The 18911-nt window shown below is 38.4% G+C and overlaps 2 protein-coding genes and 1 long non-coding RNA gene across 4 annotated transcripts in view; 1 reads left to right on the plus strand and 2 right to left on the minus strand.

Annotated features, from left to right (window-relative positions):
* The window catches only part of HIKESHI (heat shock protein nuclear import factor hikeshi), a 42763-nt gene that overhangs the window by 10690 nt on the left and 13162 nt on the right, over nt 1-18911 (minus strand). The gene's annotated exons all lie outside the window — the stretch shown is intronic.
* LOC118628958 lies at nt 1687-11643 on the minus strand. Its single transcript, XR_004959328.1, has 3 exons — nt 11551-11643; nt 11056-11212; nt 1687-1733 (listed from the first exon to the last, which is right to left on the minus strand). It is a non-coding gene; the product is annotated as an uncharacterized LOC118628958 (long non-coding RNA).
* LOC118627901 (40S ribosomal protein S26-like) lies at nt 17810-18160 on the plus strand. The gene has a single exon (XM_036258401.1). The coding sequence runs from the start codon at nt 17810-17812 to the stop codon at nt 18152-18154; it is 345 nt and encodes a 114-aa protein (XP_036114294.1). The 3' UTR covers nt 18155-18160.

Consider the following 18911-nt stretch of genomic DNA (forward strand, 5'->3'; position numbering starts at 1 on the left):
AAGAAAACTAAAATATTCCCTAACAGATAAACAGCTGTTACTTTTCTAAAACTTATTAAAATTACTGCAGCTTATTGAAATTATTTTATTTTGTTAAAATATTGTGATTACATTTCCATTAGAAATAAACAGAATGAGAGAAAAAAAATGAATGAGCATTAATTAGATAAACAATTCTCAATGCTAACTCTGAGGAAATATTTTTAAAGAGTTTAAGAATTAGTTTTAACATTTGCTGATTATTCCATTAAATTGCCATTATTACTAATAAATAACATGGCATATTTTACTAAATGTCATGATCACCCCACTCAATACCTGATAATCTGTTATCAAATAGACAACAAAGAAATTTACGGCTTATTCATGAAAGATGTTTAATAAAATGTATAGTATACTATTGTTAGGTAGAATGTTCTATGCAAGTCTTTTAGGTCCAGTTGGCTTATAGTGTTGTTCAAGTCTTCTATTTCCTTAATAATCTTCTATTTAGTTGTTCTATGCATTACTGAAAGTAGGGTATTGAAGTTTCCAACTATTTAATGCTTATCTGTTTCTCCCTAATTCTGTCAGTTTTTGCTTCATGTATTTTATTGCTCTGTTAGATACATACAATTTTATAATTGTTAGATCTTTTCTATGGATTGAACCTTTTATCATTATATAATATCCTTCTTGTAACTCCCATAACAATTTTTGTCTTAAGACTTTTTAGGCTTATTTTAGTACAGCCACACCAGCTCCCTTTTGGCTTCTGTTTGCATATATCTTTTCTTAATACTTTACTTTCACAATAATATGTATCCTTAAATTAATAGATAGATCATGTTTATTTATGCAGTCTGCAAATCACTACCTTTTAATTGGAAAGTTTAATTTTATGTTAAATAGATACTTACTAGTATACTATTTTATTTTATTTTTTTAAATCCTCACTCAAGGATATTATTCCATTGATTTTGTTAGACAGAGTGAGGGTAGGGAGGGAGAAAATGAAACATCAATGTGAGAGAGACACATCGATTGGTTGCCTCCCAGACGACCCCAACCCGGGCTGGGATCAAACCCAAGCCTCTTTGGTCCTCGGGCCAATGCTCAAATGGCTGAGCCAAACTGGCCAGAACTATTATATTAAGGTGACACTGGTTCACAAAATCATACAGGTTTCATGGGTACAACTCAAAAAAATGTCACCTGAACACTATATTCTGCGGCCATCTACCAAAGCAACATTTAGGTGCAGTTGGCTTATAGTGTTGTTCAAGTCTTCTATTTCCTAGACATTTATCTACCCCCTTTGCCCACCTCTACTTACCCCCACCCTCCTTTCTCCCTGGCTATCACCACACTATAGTCCGTGTCTATGTTATATACGTGTTTTTCTGCTTAATCCCTTCACCTGCTTTCATCCAGCCTCCCATACCACCTCTCCTCTGACAGCTGTCACTCTCTTCCATTTATCCATGCCTCTGTTTCTATTTTGTCAGTTTATTTTGTTCATTATATTCCACATATAAGTAAGACCAAAAGGTATTTGTTTTTTTCTGACTGGCTTATATCACTTAGCATAATAATCTCTAAATCCATCCATGCTGTAGTAAAAGATAAGATTACCTTCTTTTTCACCACCAAATAGTATTCCATTGTGTATATGTACCACAGCTTTTTTTATCCACTCATCTACTGATGGGCACACTTGGGCTATTTCCAGATCTTGGCTATTATAAATTATGCTGCAATGAACATATGGATGCATATATTATTTCAAATTATTGTTTCAGGTTTCTTCAAATATATTCCCAGAAGAGGGATCACTGGGTCAAAAGGCAGTTTCACTGTTAATTTTTTCAGGAAACTCCATACTGTTTTCCACATTCGCATTCTCACTGACAGTGCACAAGGGTTCCCTTTTCTCCACATCCTTGCCAGCACTTGTTTGTTTGTTTACTTCTGGTTCTTTTTCTGGCAACTGCATTGTCAAAATGCAATACTTGAAACTTGGAAACTTTGAAACTTTTAAGGGCTCATTCGTTGAAGAAAGGATGGCCATCTTCTCTGACTCATAATTTGCAAAACATTGTCACTTTTAGATTAATAAACATTATTTAAAATAATCATCAACTGCCCTGGCCAGTTTGGCTCAGCAGTTAGAGCGTCGGCCTGCGGTCCGGAGAGACCTGGGTTCGGTTTCCGCTAAGGGCACGTACCTCGATTGCAGTTTGTCCCCGGCCATGGTTGGGTCGTGTGGGTGGCAACCACTCAATGTGTCTCTTTCACGTCAATGTTTCTCTCTCTCTCTCCCTTCCACTATATCTGAACAAAATATCAAAAAATGTCCTCGAGTGAGGATTAAAACAAACAAACAAAAAAATCATCAACTAATTTTTTACTTCTACATCAAATGCCTTTGTATAAATACCCACTTTCAGCAATGTCCACTTACAAATTGTATCAAGTCAATTTTGGAGCACAAACATAAGAGATGAAAGAATATATCCTTTTACCACATGTCCAAAATTTTGTCACAAAATATTGTACGATTACTTCCTGGTCCTTAGAAATATACTGTTCAGTCATCAATTATTTTAGTTTGCGAAAAATCAAAGAGATCACCACTTGAAAATTCACAATCTGAGATTTTGCTTCTATGATCAACTTCACTATCATCACTAGAGCATAAAATGCTATTTTCTTCTTTGTATTCATCTTCTGATTCATACAATAACTGTGAAATTCAATCTTCTGTCAATTCTCTTAGCTATTATGAACAAAATATGAAAAATTATGAATGCCCAACTCTGTTCAATAAAAGTGAAAAACAGACAATGAAGATGGTGTTCTCCAGTCTCCTTTTGTATTTCTTGAAAGAGATGGCACAATCCTCTGGACAATACAATATGAAATATGGGATAATGCAATGGCAAACTAAGGTACACAGGCTAAATCTGACCTACTTATGTATGACTGGGGAGCTAATAAAAATGATTTTTATACTTTTAAGGGTTGTTTAAAGAACATGACACAGAGGCCATTATGGGGCCCACACAACACAAAATATTTACTGTCTTACCCTGTACTAAAATGTTGGCCAACCTCTGCTCTAGCTAAGTAATTTGTCTTCCTCCCTGTTTCTTATTATTTCAACCGTTTTTTATCTGCACAGTTGAGAATAACTAATGAATAATGATGAAATAATTCTATGGATGAAACAGCAAGATGTAGGAAAAATAAGATCAATAATATCCCCAAATGCATCAGAATTATAAATAAAATTGTCTGGTAGACCCATATGGTAATTGCAAGATATAAAATGCGTTTTTAAAATATCTAAGTAAATGTTCTCTCTATTCTTTGGAAGACCTATACAAGAAAACAAAACCCGCCCTGGCCAGTTTGGCTCAGCGGTTAGAGCGTCGGCCCACGGACCAATGAGTCGTGGGTTCGATTCCAGCCAAGGGCACGTACCTCAGTTGTGGTTCATCACCAGCCCTGGTTGGGGTCGTGCAGAAGGCAACCAGTCGATGTGTCCCTCTCACATAGAGGTTTTTCTCATTCTCTTTCCCTCCCACTCTATCTGAAGATAAATGAAAAAATGTCCTCAGGTGAGGATTAAAAAAAAAAAAGAACAAAACCTATGAAGTATCAATCTTTCTAAGAGTTATAGTGCCCCCAAAAATCAACTGAAAAACTAAAGTGAGCCCAGCCAGTGTGGCTCGGTGGTTGAGCATCGACCCATGCACCAAGAGGTTGCCGGTTCGATTCCCTGTCAGGGCACATGCCCAGGTTGTGGGCCTGATAACCAGTGGGGGGCATGCAGGAGGCAGCCAGTCGATGTTCTCTTTCATCGATGTTTCTCTCCCTCTCCTTTCCTCTATCTCTCAAAATCAATAAAGGAAAAAAAAAAGAATAAACTGCTTCATGTACTCATAACTATAAACCTACTTTTGCCTCACCCTGTATTTGTAAAACCTCTTTGCTTATTTCTCTTGATATCCTGACAAGCCTGAAATGACATTTTTCATATACTAAGAGCTATGTGACTCTCAAAGGTTTATCAACAATATTTTAAACCACGTAAAATGATTTAATTATTTGACATCATAATATGTCTAGAATTTGGATGTCTGGAATGTATTTGTTTTTTGTTGTTGTTGTTTTTGGGTTTTTTTTAATCCTCACCCGAGGATATTTTTCCATTTTTTGTACAGATAGAGTGGGAGGGAGAGAGAGGAAGGGAGAGAGAGAGAGAAACATCGACGTGAAGGGACACATCGAGTGGCTGCCACCCGCACGACCAACCAGGGCCGGGGACAAACTGCAACCGAAGTACGTGCCCTTAGCGGGAACTGAACCCGGGTCTCTCTGGACTGCAGGCCGACACTCTAACCGCTGAGCCAAACTGGCCAGGGCTGGAATGTATTTGAAGAAGCTGTATTTTCCAAGTAATTTGGATGTCTGAAATCTATTTAAAGAAACCATATTTTCCAAGTATCTAAAGTCCATCACTGTGTTCTATACACTCTAAAAACCATAAAAGGTACAAAGAGTCCCTATTCTCAAGGAGCTTCCTTCCACTCTAATAGGACAGTAACAGTCACTTAACCTCTCTGCACAGGTTTCATTATCTGGGTGATTTTTAAGATCCCTCTTAGAGCTGTCTTTCTATGATTTTATAAAAATATAATAACCAGTCCTGGCCAGTTTGACTCAGCGGTTAGAGCATCGGCCTGAAGACGAGAGGATCAAGGGTTGGATTCCTGGTCAATGGTATGTACCTCAGTGGTGGGTTTAATCCCCAGCCCCAGTTAGGATCGTGCAAGAGACAACCAATTAATGTGTCTCTCTCACATCGATGTTTCTCTCTCTTTCTCCCCTTCCCTACCTCCCACTCTATCTAAAAAAAACAAAAACAATAGGAAGGTATCCTGGGGTGAGGGGAAAAAAACAGGTCTATCAAGCCCCAAAGTTGATGCTCATTACAGTTCATTTTCCTATCTGTTTCTACCAAATTCTATGGTATAAACTCTTAACTGATTTTAATTCATTAATTACTTTACAATAAGCCATCCAAGAAAGCAAGTCAAGCCCTGGCCGGTTTTGCTCAGTGGTTAGAGCGTCGGCGTGCGGTCCGGAGAGACCTGGGTTTGGTTCCCGCTAAGGGCACATGCCTCGGTTGCAGTTTGTTCCGGCCCTGGTTGAGTCGTGTGGGTGGCAACCACTCAATGTGTTTCTTTCTCTCTCTCTCTCCCTCCCACTCTATCTGAACAAAATATTGAAAAATGTCCTTGGGTGAGGATAAAAAAAAAAAAAAGAAAGCAAGTCAAGAAATGTCAGGAAGTAAAAGGTTCCCATTCTGGCTCACTAGCTTCACTTCATGTCAACAGATTAACAGTACATCTTGAGCTATTTTTTTTTTTTTTTTTGTCCTTTCTAATCCCCTTGACAAGCTCAACCCATTTTTAAAATGAAAACTTGAATAAACTTAAAAGTATCTTTCTAGTAACTAAGCTAAATGAAATGAGAGACCATATATTCATATATAGAGTGAAAGCAATGACATTAAAATATGACTGTATTTCAAAAAAGAATAGAGCAGAATTATTAAAAAAAAAAATTCAAATGATGATTTAACATTCTTTAAAAATTGCTCTTTGATATACCCTAAGAAGCCTGAAACACCAATCAGAAAAAATATATGTACCCCCATGTTCGCAGCAGCACTATTTACAATAGCTAAGATCTGGAAACAGCCCAAATGTCCATCAGTAGACGAATGGATAAAAAAGCCATGGTACATATACACAATGGAGCTGTACAAAAGATCTCTTATCCTTTGAGACAACATGGAGGGACCTGGAGAGTATTATCCTAAGCAAAACAAGCCAAACAGAGAAAGACAAGTATCATATGATCTTGCTTATTTGTGGAATATAATGAACATAACAGTCTGAGGAATGGGGTAGTCCCAGAGACATGGAAGTGGGGTACAGATTGACAATCCTCAAAAGAGGGGGTGGTGGGGGAGAGATAAACTACAGAACTTATATGCATGTATGCATGAACAATGGACATGGACAACAAAGCTGGGGACAGGGCGGGGAGGGAGGGGGAGAAGGAATCAGTGAGGGGAAAAAAAGAAACATCTGTAACAAAAATTAATTAATTAATTAATTTTTAAAAATCCTCTTTGGTGCTAAGACTTTTTTCATGGGTATTTTTTTTTTTTTTATGCTCACCTAAGGACATTTTTTGCATTTATCTTCAGATAGAGAGGGAGGGAGGGAAGGAGAGAGAGAGAAAATACTAACTAGTCTTTTCTCGTAACAGGAATATTCTACACTGCTCTACCACATTCCATTACTCTACATTATTCACATGAATATATAATCCCTCTTTCTGTAGACCACAGGTGATTTGATCAACTATTTCTTATTCTTCTATTATGTACAATCACATATTAAAGTGCTACAGACATAATAAAAATGTTAAGTTCCATATAAGTGTTATTATATTTGATCTAATGTCCTGCTCTTCCAATCTTGACCTCTTCTGTTTCCCATCTGCACATAATTCTCCACTGCAGATGTCACTGGAATTCTCCCTGACTGAGGTATTGCGCCATTTCCTCATTGTCTCTTGAAACACTTTACATTTAATTAGTTAACCTACAGAGAAAAAGAAGGTTGTTTTTTTTATAATCCTCACCCAAGAACATTTTTCCATTTTTTGTTCAGATAGAGTGGGAGGGAGAGAGAGGGAGACAGAGAGAGAAACATCAATGTGAAAGGGACACATCGAGTAGCTGCTACCCGCACGACACAGCCAGAACCGGGGACAAACTGCAACCGACGTACATGCCCTTAGCAGGAACCGAATCCAGGTCTCTCCAGACCACAGGCCAACGCTCTAATCGCTGAGCCAAACCGGCCAGGGCGAGAAAAGGAAGGTTTTAGGTTGAACTTTGTGTGTATAAAAAAGTATGTAGATGTGGCTTTAACAAACTCTTTGAATAGTATATAAACTCTGTAAATATCCACCTTTGACAAACATGCCCATAAATATGCATAAACAAGTATAAATTCTTTCAGTTACATATTTTTGGTAGAAAACTGTTTCCATCTTCCAATTCCAGAATCAAAATTGTAAACCTTAATTTAAAAGATATTGTACTCATCCATCCAGCTGGTATGGCTTAGTGGTTGAGCACAGACCCATGCATCAAGAGGTCGCCAGTTCGATTCCCGGTCAGGGCACATGCCCAGGTGTGGGCCCAATCCCCAATGGGGGGCATGCAGGAGGCAGCCAATCGATGTTCTCTCTCATCGATGTTTCCATCTATCTCTCTCTCTAAACATTAAAGAAAAAATTTTTTTTAAAGATATTGTACTCATGATGTTCCTTATATATCATGTTCTAAAACTGCATAAAGTTAACATCACATGACATTTCATAATTCATAGTTGTTACAGGTTTTATCAGATGTTTAAGTAATTATAAGTAGACACCAGCACTCAGTTGACCTACTATATGAAAGTTGAGTATTCTTATGCATCTTACAATTTAATGATATAACTAACAATAGATAGTGATTTCAGAAGCCAGGTAAGATATTTTTATTACTATTATCATAATTAGTATTATTTTTAAATACATTTTATTGGTTTTTTAAAAAATATTTTTCTTTATTGACTTTAGAGAGAGAGGAAGGTAGAGGGAGATAGAAACATTGATGAGAGAGAACTTGACTAGCTGCCTCCTGCATTGGGGATCAGGCCCACAACCTGGTCAATGCTCAACTACTGAGCCACACCAGCCAGGCTCAGGTAACATTTTTTTTCCCTCTATTGATTTTAGAGAGAGAGGAAGGGAGAGGGGGAGAGAGAGAGAGAGAGATAGAAACATCGATGAGAGCCCTGGCCAGTTTGGCTCAGCAGTTGAGCGTCGGCCTGAGGACCAGAGAATCCCGGATTCGGTTCCCGCTAGGGGCATGTACCTCCAAAGAAAAAAAAAAAGAAACATCAATGAGAGGGAACACTGATTGGCTGCCTCCTGCATGCCTGGGGATTTGGCCCACAACTTGGGCATGTGTCCTGACCGGGAATTGAACTGGTGACCTCTTAGTGCATGGGTCGGTGCTCAACCACTGAGCCATAACAGCCAGACTCAGGTAAGATATTTTAAGAAAAAATTTCAAAAAGCATTGTCAGATCTTAAAATATCTCTTTCTCCCTCTCCCTTCCTCTCTAAAGTCAATAAAGAAAAAAAAAAAAGTTACAGTGTTGATCTCTGGTACAAAGATGATGAGAATGAAGTTAAGTATCTTTAATCCAAAACAAATCACCAAGGTGTGACTTCTGCCTTAAGATTGTTGTCATTATATTCAGAATTTCACTAAGTAAATTGACATAGCAAGGAAAACTGAAGATGAAGCCCTATAAAAATGATCAAATCCAGGGTCATAATTGTTGAAAATAGATGTTTATTAACATTAATTCACAGTACATTGTGAAAAGTTATAATGCATCATTAACCGATCATAATCCCCAGAGGAACCACTAAAAAACTAATTTAAAAGAAAAATTAGAATTTTAAAAAATATCAATCCTAAAGAAGGCCACCTCAAAAAGGGAAAAAGAAACAATTGATAAAAATTTTAAAATAACCATATCAATAACAGTAAATATTTATAGACTAAGCATTTCATTTAAAAGCCAGAGACTGTAAGAAGTTAAAAAGAGGAAGCACCTAACTGTATACTGTTTATAAGAGACACACAGATTTATGTCAAAAGTAAAAATACAGAAAAAATATAGAATGTGAACATTAATCAGAAGAAAGCTGGAGAAGCTATATAAATTTTAGACGAAGTTGACTTCAACTCAAGAGCATTACCAGAGATAAAGGGCATTTCATACTGATGAAAAGGCCAATTCATCAATTTTACCCACTCATAAAATAGGAGGAAACAATTGCTATGCCTTTTATTACTTATCTTCACATGCTCAAAGAAAGCTTGGGCAATGCAATAAAGCAATAAAAAGAAATAAAAGACATAAAAAGTAGAAGGAAAGAAGTAAAAAACTTTTCCACAGACATGATTATATATATAAAAAATATCTTAGGAAACTGCTAGAACTAATAATGGAGTTTAGCAAGATATTCTATACAGTATGTTACCTTTCCTTCATCCTTCAGGATACAGTCAATATACAAAAATCAATTGTTTGACAACACCAAATGCTGGCAAGTATGTGGAACAACAGAAACTCTCATACATTGCTGGTAGAAATGCAAAATGGTACAGCCACTCTGGAAGACAGCTTGGCAGTTTCTTATAAAACTAAACATACTCTTACCCTTTGATCCAGCAATTGTACTCCTTTGGGTAAAATACATTTACCCAAAAGAGCTGAAAGACTTCTGTGCACACAAAACCTACACATGGATGTTTATAGCAGGTTTATTCATAATTGCCAAAATTTGAAAGCAACCAAGATCTCCCTCAGTAGATGAGTGGATAAACTATGGTATATCTAGACAATGGAATATTAGTCAGCACTAAAAAGAAATGAGCTATCAAGTCATGAAAAGACAATGGAAGAAACTTAAATGCATATTACTAAATGAAAGAAGCCAATCTGAAAAGGCTTCATAACTGCATGATGCCAACTATATGACACTCTTGAAAAGGCAAAACTATGGAGTCAAAGCAAAATATAAATCAGTGGCTGCTGGCAGTACAGATAGTGTGGGGCAGTGAACAGGCAGAGCACAGAGAATTATTAGGGCAGTGAAAATACTCTATGATATTATAATTATATATATCATTATACATTTGTCCAAACCCACAGAATGTAAAACAGCAAGAGTGAACCTTAAGGTAAACTGTGGACTTTGGGCGATTATGATGTGTCATTGCAGGTTCACCCTTGGTTAAAAAAAAAAAAAAAAAATGTACCATTCTGGTAAATGATATTGATAATAAGAGGGGCTATGCATATATGGGGGCAGGGATATAAAGGAAATTTATGTACCCTCTTCTCAATTTTGTTGTAAACCTAAAACTGCTCTAAAAAAAATAAAGTCTTAAATAATCAGTTGTACTCCTATGTAGTAGCAACAAAGAACTGATAATATAAAGTATGTTCAGAGATTTTGGGGGGAAAAAGCCAAAATTCCCAATAAGAAATAAGTAATCAAACCATAATTTGTCAACAAAATACTATACCAGTAAAAAAAAAAAAAAAAAAAAAAGACAGTTTGCTCTACATCAATGTTTCGGAAACTCATGTCACCTTTTCTTCTTAAATAAAAATAAAAATCTCATCTTCAATTCCTACTTCAGCCCATCTGAAGATCAAAATGTTTCTGTCACTCTCTTTACTTGGTTAATAGTAAAGGAGGGAAAAAAAAGAAGGGAAAACTAAACATTTAATACTTTTTTTACACATCAAAATTTCATAACTCATTGTGAAATAATGAATGAACATGGTAGAAACCAGCAGTTACAAACATGTGAACTATATATACATATAAAACAATGGAAAGGAATTTGAATGTAGTTTTCTCCTTAAACTTACTTTGGGAAAGAAAAAGACCTACTAACTTAAAATACTAAACTAAAAATGAGTGTCTAGATCCTAATCCCTGCTCTATTTTAGAAACACTCTAACTTTCTAGATCTCAAGAGTCTCAACAGTAAAATTAAGGATTAGAGTGAATTATTTTTCAGGCCTTCCATTCTAATATTCCATGGTTTACTGTTAGCGTACTTGGCAAGAATATGCTCTATTATTTTTTTGTTTTGTTTTTCTAATCTTCACCAGAGGACATGCTTGGGCGAGGGGGAGGGGGGACATCATTGTTAGAGAGAAACATCAGTCAGTTGCCTTCCATAGGCACTCCAACTGGGGATCAAACCCACAACCCAAGTATGTGCCCTGACCGGGAATCAAACTGGCAATCCTTCGGTATACAGGATGATGCTCAACCAAGCCACTCCAGTCCAGCCGGGCTGCTCTATTAGTTTTTTATATAGTACCATGTACACTGTACCTTTATTATGACTTTCTAAAAACTGCCATGACAATCATGATCGAGTATCCACATTCAGTACCCTTTCTGCAGGCCTCCTATAACGTTTGTTTTAAAGGACATATTAATCCAGGAATTCAGTTCCACTTCTAGGAGTTTCTTCTACAGAAATACAGTGCTAGAAAATATGTACAAAGATATATGTAAGAATATTTATTGTAGCATTGCTAGCAAAACAATTTAAAAAATGGAAACAACCCAAATTTCCATCAAAAGGTATTTGTTAAATAAAGTATGGTATTAACAAACAATATAAAACTATTTGAGAGAGAGAGATATACATACTGCCTAAAAGTCAGCAAACTTCTTCTCTGAGCAAAATATTCAATTTCTGACATCTAACCTCTTGAAAACCAGAGACTGATAATACCTACCTCTAAATGTTGTTTTTAAAGATTAAATAGATAATACACCTAAAAGCCTACCACAGTGTACTGCACAGATACTCCATGTTACCTTTCCTTCATCCCTCAATCATCACAATATCTTCCTGATTTCTCCAGCTCTATCTCAACAAGACTCCCCAAGCCATCCCAGACAGCGATTTTCCTAAAATAATATTTTAAATATCATTATCTTGTTCAAATATTTACCTACCAGGAAAAAAAAATTAAACCTCATATTGCTTGACCATCAGACAAATAGCTCCACTTTCTCTTTAAAACCTCACCCCACCCCATATACCTTCCAAATGAGAGCCTATCATGCCACCTTTAAAAGTCTCCTCCTCGCCCTGGCCAGTTTGGCTCAGCGGTTAGAGCGTCGGCCTGCGGTCCGGAGAGACTCAGGTTCCCGCTAAGGGCACGTACTTCGGTTGCAGTTTGTCCCTGGCCCTGGTTGGTCGTGCGGGTGGCAGCCACTCGATGTGTCCCTTCACGTCGATGTTTCTCTCTCTCTTCCTTCCTCTCTCTCCCTCCCACTCTATCTGTACAAAAAATGGAAAAATATCCTCGGGTGAGGATAAAAAAATAAAAAAATAAAAAGTCTCCTCCTCACTGTCACTTGAAGGTACAGTGCATACTTTTATTATTTTGATCATCTCCAAAAGCAATTCCCATCCTCCCACTTCCATCGCATCCAAACCTATTCATACTTCAAGTTCATGTTCCAGTCTAATCTTCCACAGTGCCATTTTCAGTGATCTCAGCTCTAATCTGTTTCCTTTTAACACCATCTTGGAATGATTTTAACATTCAAACACACATACAAGATCCTAATGAAAGCAATCATCGATCTGAAAAGTATGTGCTAAGAATGAAAAAGTGGCCCTGGCCAGTTTGGCTCAGCAATTAGAGCATCGGCCTGCAGACCAATGATGAGTCACGGTTTGGCTCAGCAATTAGAGCATCGGCCTGCAGACCAATGAGTCACGGGTTCAATTCTGGCCAAGGGCACGTATCTTGGTTGTGGTTCGTTCCGGCCCTGGTCAGGGTTGTGCAGAAGGCAGCCAGTCGATGTGTCTCTCTCACATGGATGTTTCTCTCTCTCTCTCTCTCTCTCTCTCTCTCTCTCTCTCTCTCTCTCTCTCTCTCCTCCCTCACACTCTATCTGAAGAAAAATAGAAAAATACCCTTGGGTGAGGATAAAAAAAAAAAAAAATACTAATAATGGCAACATCTATCATATTAAAAAAAGAAAAAAGAAATAGTGGCCCGAGCCAGGTAGCTTAGCTGGTTAGAGCATTGTCCTGATATGCCAAGGTTGCAGGTTCAATACCCCAGGGCACATACAAAAATCAACCAATAAAATCATAAATAAGTGAAACAGCAAACTGATGTTTCTCCCTCTGTCTCTGTCACTGTCTCTTCCCCTCCCTCTCTCTCTAAAATCAACATTTAAAAAAGGATGAAGTAGTCTGGCCAGTGTGGCCCACTGGCTGGCTGAGCGTCAACCCACGCACCAAGAGGCTGCTGGTTTGATTCCTAGTCAGGGCACATGCCCAGGTTGTAAGCCAGATTCCCAGTGAGGGGCATCCAGGAGGCGGCCAATCAATGTTCTCTCTCTGATGTTACTATCTTTCTCTCCCTTTCCCTTCTTCTCTCTCTAAAATCAACAAAGAAAAATTTTTAAAAATAAATAAAATGTCAATGGAAAATATCCTTGGGTGAGGATTAACAAAAAATAAACAAACAAATCAAGGTATAGCAAAAGACCTATAGCTACCCACTTTTTTATTTTATTTTTTTTATTCCTCACCTGAGGATATCTTTACTTTAATCTTCAGATAGATCTGGAGGGAGAGAGGGAGGAAGAGAGAGAGAAACATCAATGTGAGAGAGGCACATCGATTGGTTGCCACCTGCAGAATCCCAACCGGGGCCGGGGATGAACAGCAACCAAAATACGTGCCCTTGGCCGGAAACAATCCCAGGACTTGCTGGTCCATGGGGGACGCTCTTACCGCTGAGCCATATCAGCCAAGGCTACCCACTTTCTAAAATAGAAGATCCAGCCCTGGCCGGTTTGGCTCAGCGATAGAGCATCGGCCTGTGGTCCAGAGAGACCCGGGTTCGGTTTCCGCTAAGGGCGCATACCTCGGATGCAGTTTGTCCCCGACCCAAGTTGGTCGTGCGGGTGGCAGCCACCCGATGTGTCCTTCACGTTGATGTTGCTCTCTCTCTCTCTTACTCTCTCTCCCTCCCACTCTATCTGAACAAAAAATAAATAAATAAATAAAATAGAAGATCCATACAAACACACTTTAATTTTGTCAATCCTTTCATGTGCTAATTTGAGTTTGCCTACAGTTCATATGAAGCAAAGATCTCTCTACATAAAACTGCCTGCCAGTAGTTACTAATTTTTACTAAATGGTTGGTTAAATGTCTCTTCTACATTATAAAGACCAAGGGCAATATCTAAAGACAAATAATAAGAGGTTCAGTTATACTTCTCAAATTCTCTAACCACCACATTTTATCTCCTAAGCTTGTGCCTTTATTAGGAATTCTATTTCCCACACTGGGGGAGAAGAAAGGAAATTTCTTTTGTTTCTTAATATCAAACCCTTCCTTTTATATTTTCTTTTTAAATATGTTTTTACTGATTTTAGAGGGAGAAGGAGAGAGAGAGAGAGAAACCTAGATTGGTTGCCTCCCGCATGCACCCTGCATGTGCAGACGGGCAATAGAACCTGCGACCCTTCATTGCATGAGACAGCACTCAACCAACTGAACCACACTGGCCAGGGCCTTCCATTTATATTTTCAAGTTGAGTCCTATCCTAGTTCTTACCCATCACCCAGGTTGTTCCAGCATCAGCCAAAGCACGTATTTATCGTAACTCCTTTTCAGAACCCAAAAGTCACAAAGAATTTTCTCTCAAACAAAATAACTCACAGTAACTAGTTTCAAGACCCCCATACCAACTGCAATTCTCCCAACAGCGCTCTCTTGATCTTCCTTAACCAATACTGTGCGTGAAAGTTAGGAAAACTGTTCATCATCCAGCAGAGAACTGCAAATGCTGCCAACGTTTCTAAACATGAAATCTGCTTCACCTAAACTTCTACCCACCCTACTCCCATAAAATTCCACTAGATTTGTTACTTAATAAATTCTCAGTTCTATCACAACTGCCTAAGTTACTTCAGAGTGTCGCTCTCCCACCCTAATGTGCTTGTTAGTTAGATTTGCTCAATAGAACTTGTAAAGGGCACCTCAAAGGTTCAAAAATATTCATCTGGCCCTGGCCGGTTTGGCTCAGCGGTTGGTGCATCGGCCTGCGGTACAGAGAGACCCGGGTTCGGTTCCCGCTAAGGGCACGTACCTAGGTTGCAGTTTGTCCCCGGCCCTGGTTGGTCGTGTGGGTGGCAGCCACTCAATGTGTCCCTTCACATCGATGTTTCTCTCTCTCTCTCTCTTCTTCACTCTCCCTCCCGCTCTATCTGAACAAAAACTGGAAAAAATGTCCTTGGGTGAGGATAAAAAAAAAAAAATATTCATCTGTTAAGTCCATCTATTCAGATGATATTTGAGAATATTTTCCCCGAGGATATTTTTCCATTGATTTTCAGATAGAGTGGAAGGGAGGGAGGGAAAGAGAGAAACATCCATTGGTGAGAGAGACACATCGATTGGTTGCCTCCCACACAGGGCTGGGGATTACACCTGCAACCCAGGTACGTGCCCTTGACTGGAAATCAAACCCGAGACTCTTCGGTCTGCGGGCCAATGCTTTAATGACTGAGCTAAGCAGGCCAGGGCCCATCTATTTTTATATTTTAAAAAATACACCATTCCCTAATACAAATAACAAGTCTAATCTTCTACATAAATTAAGAAGAATTTTAATATAACATCTAAAAAGTGCTTTCCCAAAACATACTATGAAAAAAATATATTTAACAGTATCTACCAGCCCTGGCCGGTTTGGCTCAGCGGTTAAAGCGTTGGCCTGCGGTCCAGAGAGACCCGGGTTCGGTTCCCGCTAAGGGCATGTACCTCGGTTGCAGTTTGTCCCTGGCCCTGGTTGGGTCATGTGGGTGGCAGCCACTCGATGTGTCCCTTTCACATCGATGTTTCTCTCTCTCTCTCCTTCCCACTCTATCTGTACAAAAAATGGAAAAATGTCCCCGGGTGAGGATAGAAAAAAACAGCATCTACCATTCGTTTAATGTTGATATGCACTAAGTATTTTAAGCTGCTTTATTTCTCTTTAATAAAGCATGTAATGTATCCATTATAAACACTACATTCAAATTTTGTTTTCATAGAATAAAGCTATCAATAACCATGTTATAATGAAAATGATGAGAAACAATTTATTTTTAAAAGTCAGGAAAATAGCCTGGCCAGTGTGGCTCAGTGGTTGAGTGTCGATCCATGCATCATGAGGTCGCCAGTTCGATTCCCGGTCAGAGCACACATGCCCAGATTGTGGGCCCGATCCCCAGTGGGGAGCATGCAGGAGGTGGCCAATCAATGTTCTCTCTCTCCCTTCCTCTATGTCTCTAAAATCAATAAAGAAAATAATTTTAAAAAAAAAAAGGCAGGAGAATAAAAGAACTAGTCATTATCATAATGGAAATAAAACCATTATCCCATACTAGATCAAGTATTACTCTGGGATTAGGGTTTGGACTGTTTTATCTAACTCTACAGCAGAAAACATCTCAGAGTAAGTATCATTGTTAAAGTTTTGGTTAGAGCAATTTGATGAACTCATTTTTGATTGCTGAATATTTTCCAGATTGGATGAATGCTGAACTTTTTCCAGATTGGATGAATTATCTTATGATCATAGAATGCACCCACTTCTAACCCCTAACCTTTTCAGTGTAACAAGAGAAAAGGGAAACGACAAAGACAATGCAAAAAAGACAGGAGAAAGCACTTTTCACTATTCCCAAAGCATCTCCTGCAGGGCATATAGTGATGATCATCCATAAAAAAGAGATGTTGTATCACTTTCCCAACTCAAAATGTTGGCAGATCTAGGGCAAAGCAAGAGAAGGTGCGGTGGGGACGATTAAACTGACAATTTAATTGGTATGTCTCCAAAAACTCATTAGTTAGGAGTTTGGTCTACTGGCTGGTAGCCAATATTAACCTTAATCAGTGTGTATGAGTTTGGGTACAAAATAAACCTACACTTTCCAACTGTGTAAAGGTCAACAGCTGACTGACTACTAGCCTGCTGCTATACAAACAAATCAACCACTTTATATTTAAGGCGCTGCTATCATGTTCCACAGGATCCTCAAACTCAAAGCAAAAACATTTCTCTCTTCCCCCAAATTAGTTGCTCCTCTTCCTGTATTGCTTATTACTATTTACCAGTGTCCATCTAATCTACTAGCATGTTTTCAACTAGTGATTTATGGTTTAAAAAAATCATGGCATCTAATTCCATTTCTTTCTTTCCCTTTTAAATCAATACAAGAATACTCACAAATATTCATTTATGTACGCTTATAATAAATATTCATTTGTATATGTTTATATTTTACTTTAAAATACAGCATTTTAAGAGCTCCCTAAAGAAAATGAGGTGAACATGCTTGATAATAGATGTAGAAAAACGTGTCATAACTTCACCTTTTCAACAAATGGTACTGGAAAAGTTTGATACCCACTGGCAAATTTAAATAAATAAAATTGAACTTCAATCCATACTCTGCAGTAAAAATTCACATTGGATCCTAGACATAAATGTAAAATCTAAAACTAAAAAAACTTCTAGGATAAAACCTTTGTGACCTTGCATTAAGCAAAAATTTCTTACAACACCAAAAGCACAATCTAGAAAACAACAAATTGAAAAACTGGACTTCATCAAAATTAAAAACTTCCAAAGATACTGTTAAAAGACAGCCCTAGCCCTGGCCGGTTTGGCTCAGTGGTTAGAGCGTTGGCCTGCGGTCCTGAGAGACCCGAGTTCAGTTCCTGCTAAGGGCATATACCTCGGTTGCAGTTTGTCCCCGGCCCTGCGGGAGGCAGCCACTCGATGTGTCCCTTTCCTGTCGATGTTTCTCTCTCTTTTTCTTCCTCTTTCCCTCCCACTCTATCTGAACAAAAAATGGAAAAATGTCCTCGGGTGAGGATTAAAAAAAAAAAAAAACCCACAAAAGACAAGCCAGCCCTGGCCAGTTTGGCTCAGCAGTTAAGCACCGGCCTGCAGACCAGAGAGTCCCAAGTTCAGTTCCAGCTAGGGGCACGTACCACCCAAAAAAAAAAAAAAAGACAAGCCAGCTCTCGGGTCCTCGCTTCCAAGATGACCAAGAAAAGAAGGAACCACGGTCGTGCCCAAAAAGGCCGCGGCCATATGCAGCCTATTCGTTGCACCAACTGCACCCCATGCGTGCCCAAGGACAAGGCCATTAAGAAGTTCGTCATTCGAAACATAGTAGAGGCCTCCAGCATTAGGGACATTTCCGAAGCAAGTGTCTTCGATGCCTATGTGCTTCCCAAGCACCTTTATTTTATGAGCCCAAACTGGAAACTATATTACTGTGTGAGCTGTCCCATTCACAGCAAGGTAGTCAGGAATCGTTCTTGTGAAGCCCGGAAGGACCAAACACCCCCACCTCGGTTTAGACCTGCGGGTGCTGCCCCATGACCTCCACCAAAGCCCATGTAAGAAGCTAAGTTCTTAATGACTAAAGAAAAGTTCTCCGGAAAAAAATAAATGGAAATTGTACTTTGAAAATAAAAAAGACAAGCCAAAGACCAGAAAAAAATATTTTCAAATCCTATCTTATAAAGAACTTGTACTGGGAATATATATAGAACTCTCAAAACCCAGTAAGAAAACAACCCAATTTTAAAAACAGGCAAAAGATTTTAACAGACACTTCACCAAGGAAGATATATAGACAGCAAATAAGGACATGAAAAAAAAGCTCAATATTATCAGTCATTAGGGAAATGCAAATTTAAAATACAACGGGAGACCACTACACACCTAGTATAATGCCTAAAACTAACCAAACAAGTGTTGGCAAGGACGTGGAGGAATTAGAACCTTCATGAATTGCTGATTTAAACGTAAAATGGAATAACCATATTGCAAAATAGTTTGTCAGTTTCTTAAAAAGTTATATATACAAGTACCATATGATCCAGCCACTGCACTCCTAGGTATTTACCCAAGAGAAATGGAAACATATGTCCATACAAAGATGAACACAAATGTTCCTGGCACCTTTATTTTATGAGCCCAAACTGGAAACAATATATATGTCCATCAACTGGTAAATGGATAAACAAGTTGTGGTGGAACTGCCCAACAATAAAAAGGAATGAATTAGCCTGGCTGGTGTGGCTCAGTGGTTGAGCATCAACCCACACACCAAGAAGTTGCCAGTTTGATTCCC

The sequence above is a fragment of the Molossus molossus genome, unplaced genomic scaffold (assembly GCF_014108415.1).
Source record: "Molossus molossus isolate mMolMol1 unplaced genomic scaffold, mMolMol1.p scaffold_m16_p_13, whole genome shotgun sequence".
Lineage (NCBI taxonomy): Eukaryota > Metazoa > Chordata > Mammalia > Chiroptera > Molossidae > Molossus > Molossus molossus.

Coding starts and splice junctions, on each gene's coding strand:
- LOC118627901 (XM_036258401.1), top strand. CDS start 17,810: ATGACCAAGAAAAGAAGGAACCACGGTCGTGCCCAAAAAGGCCGCGGC.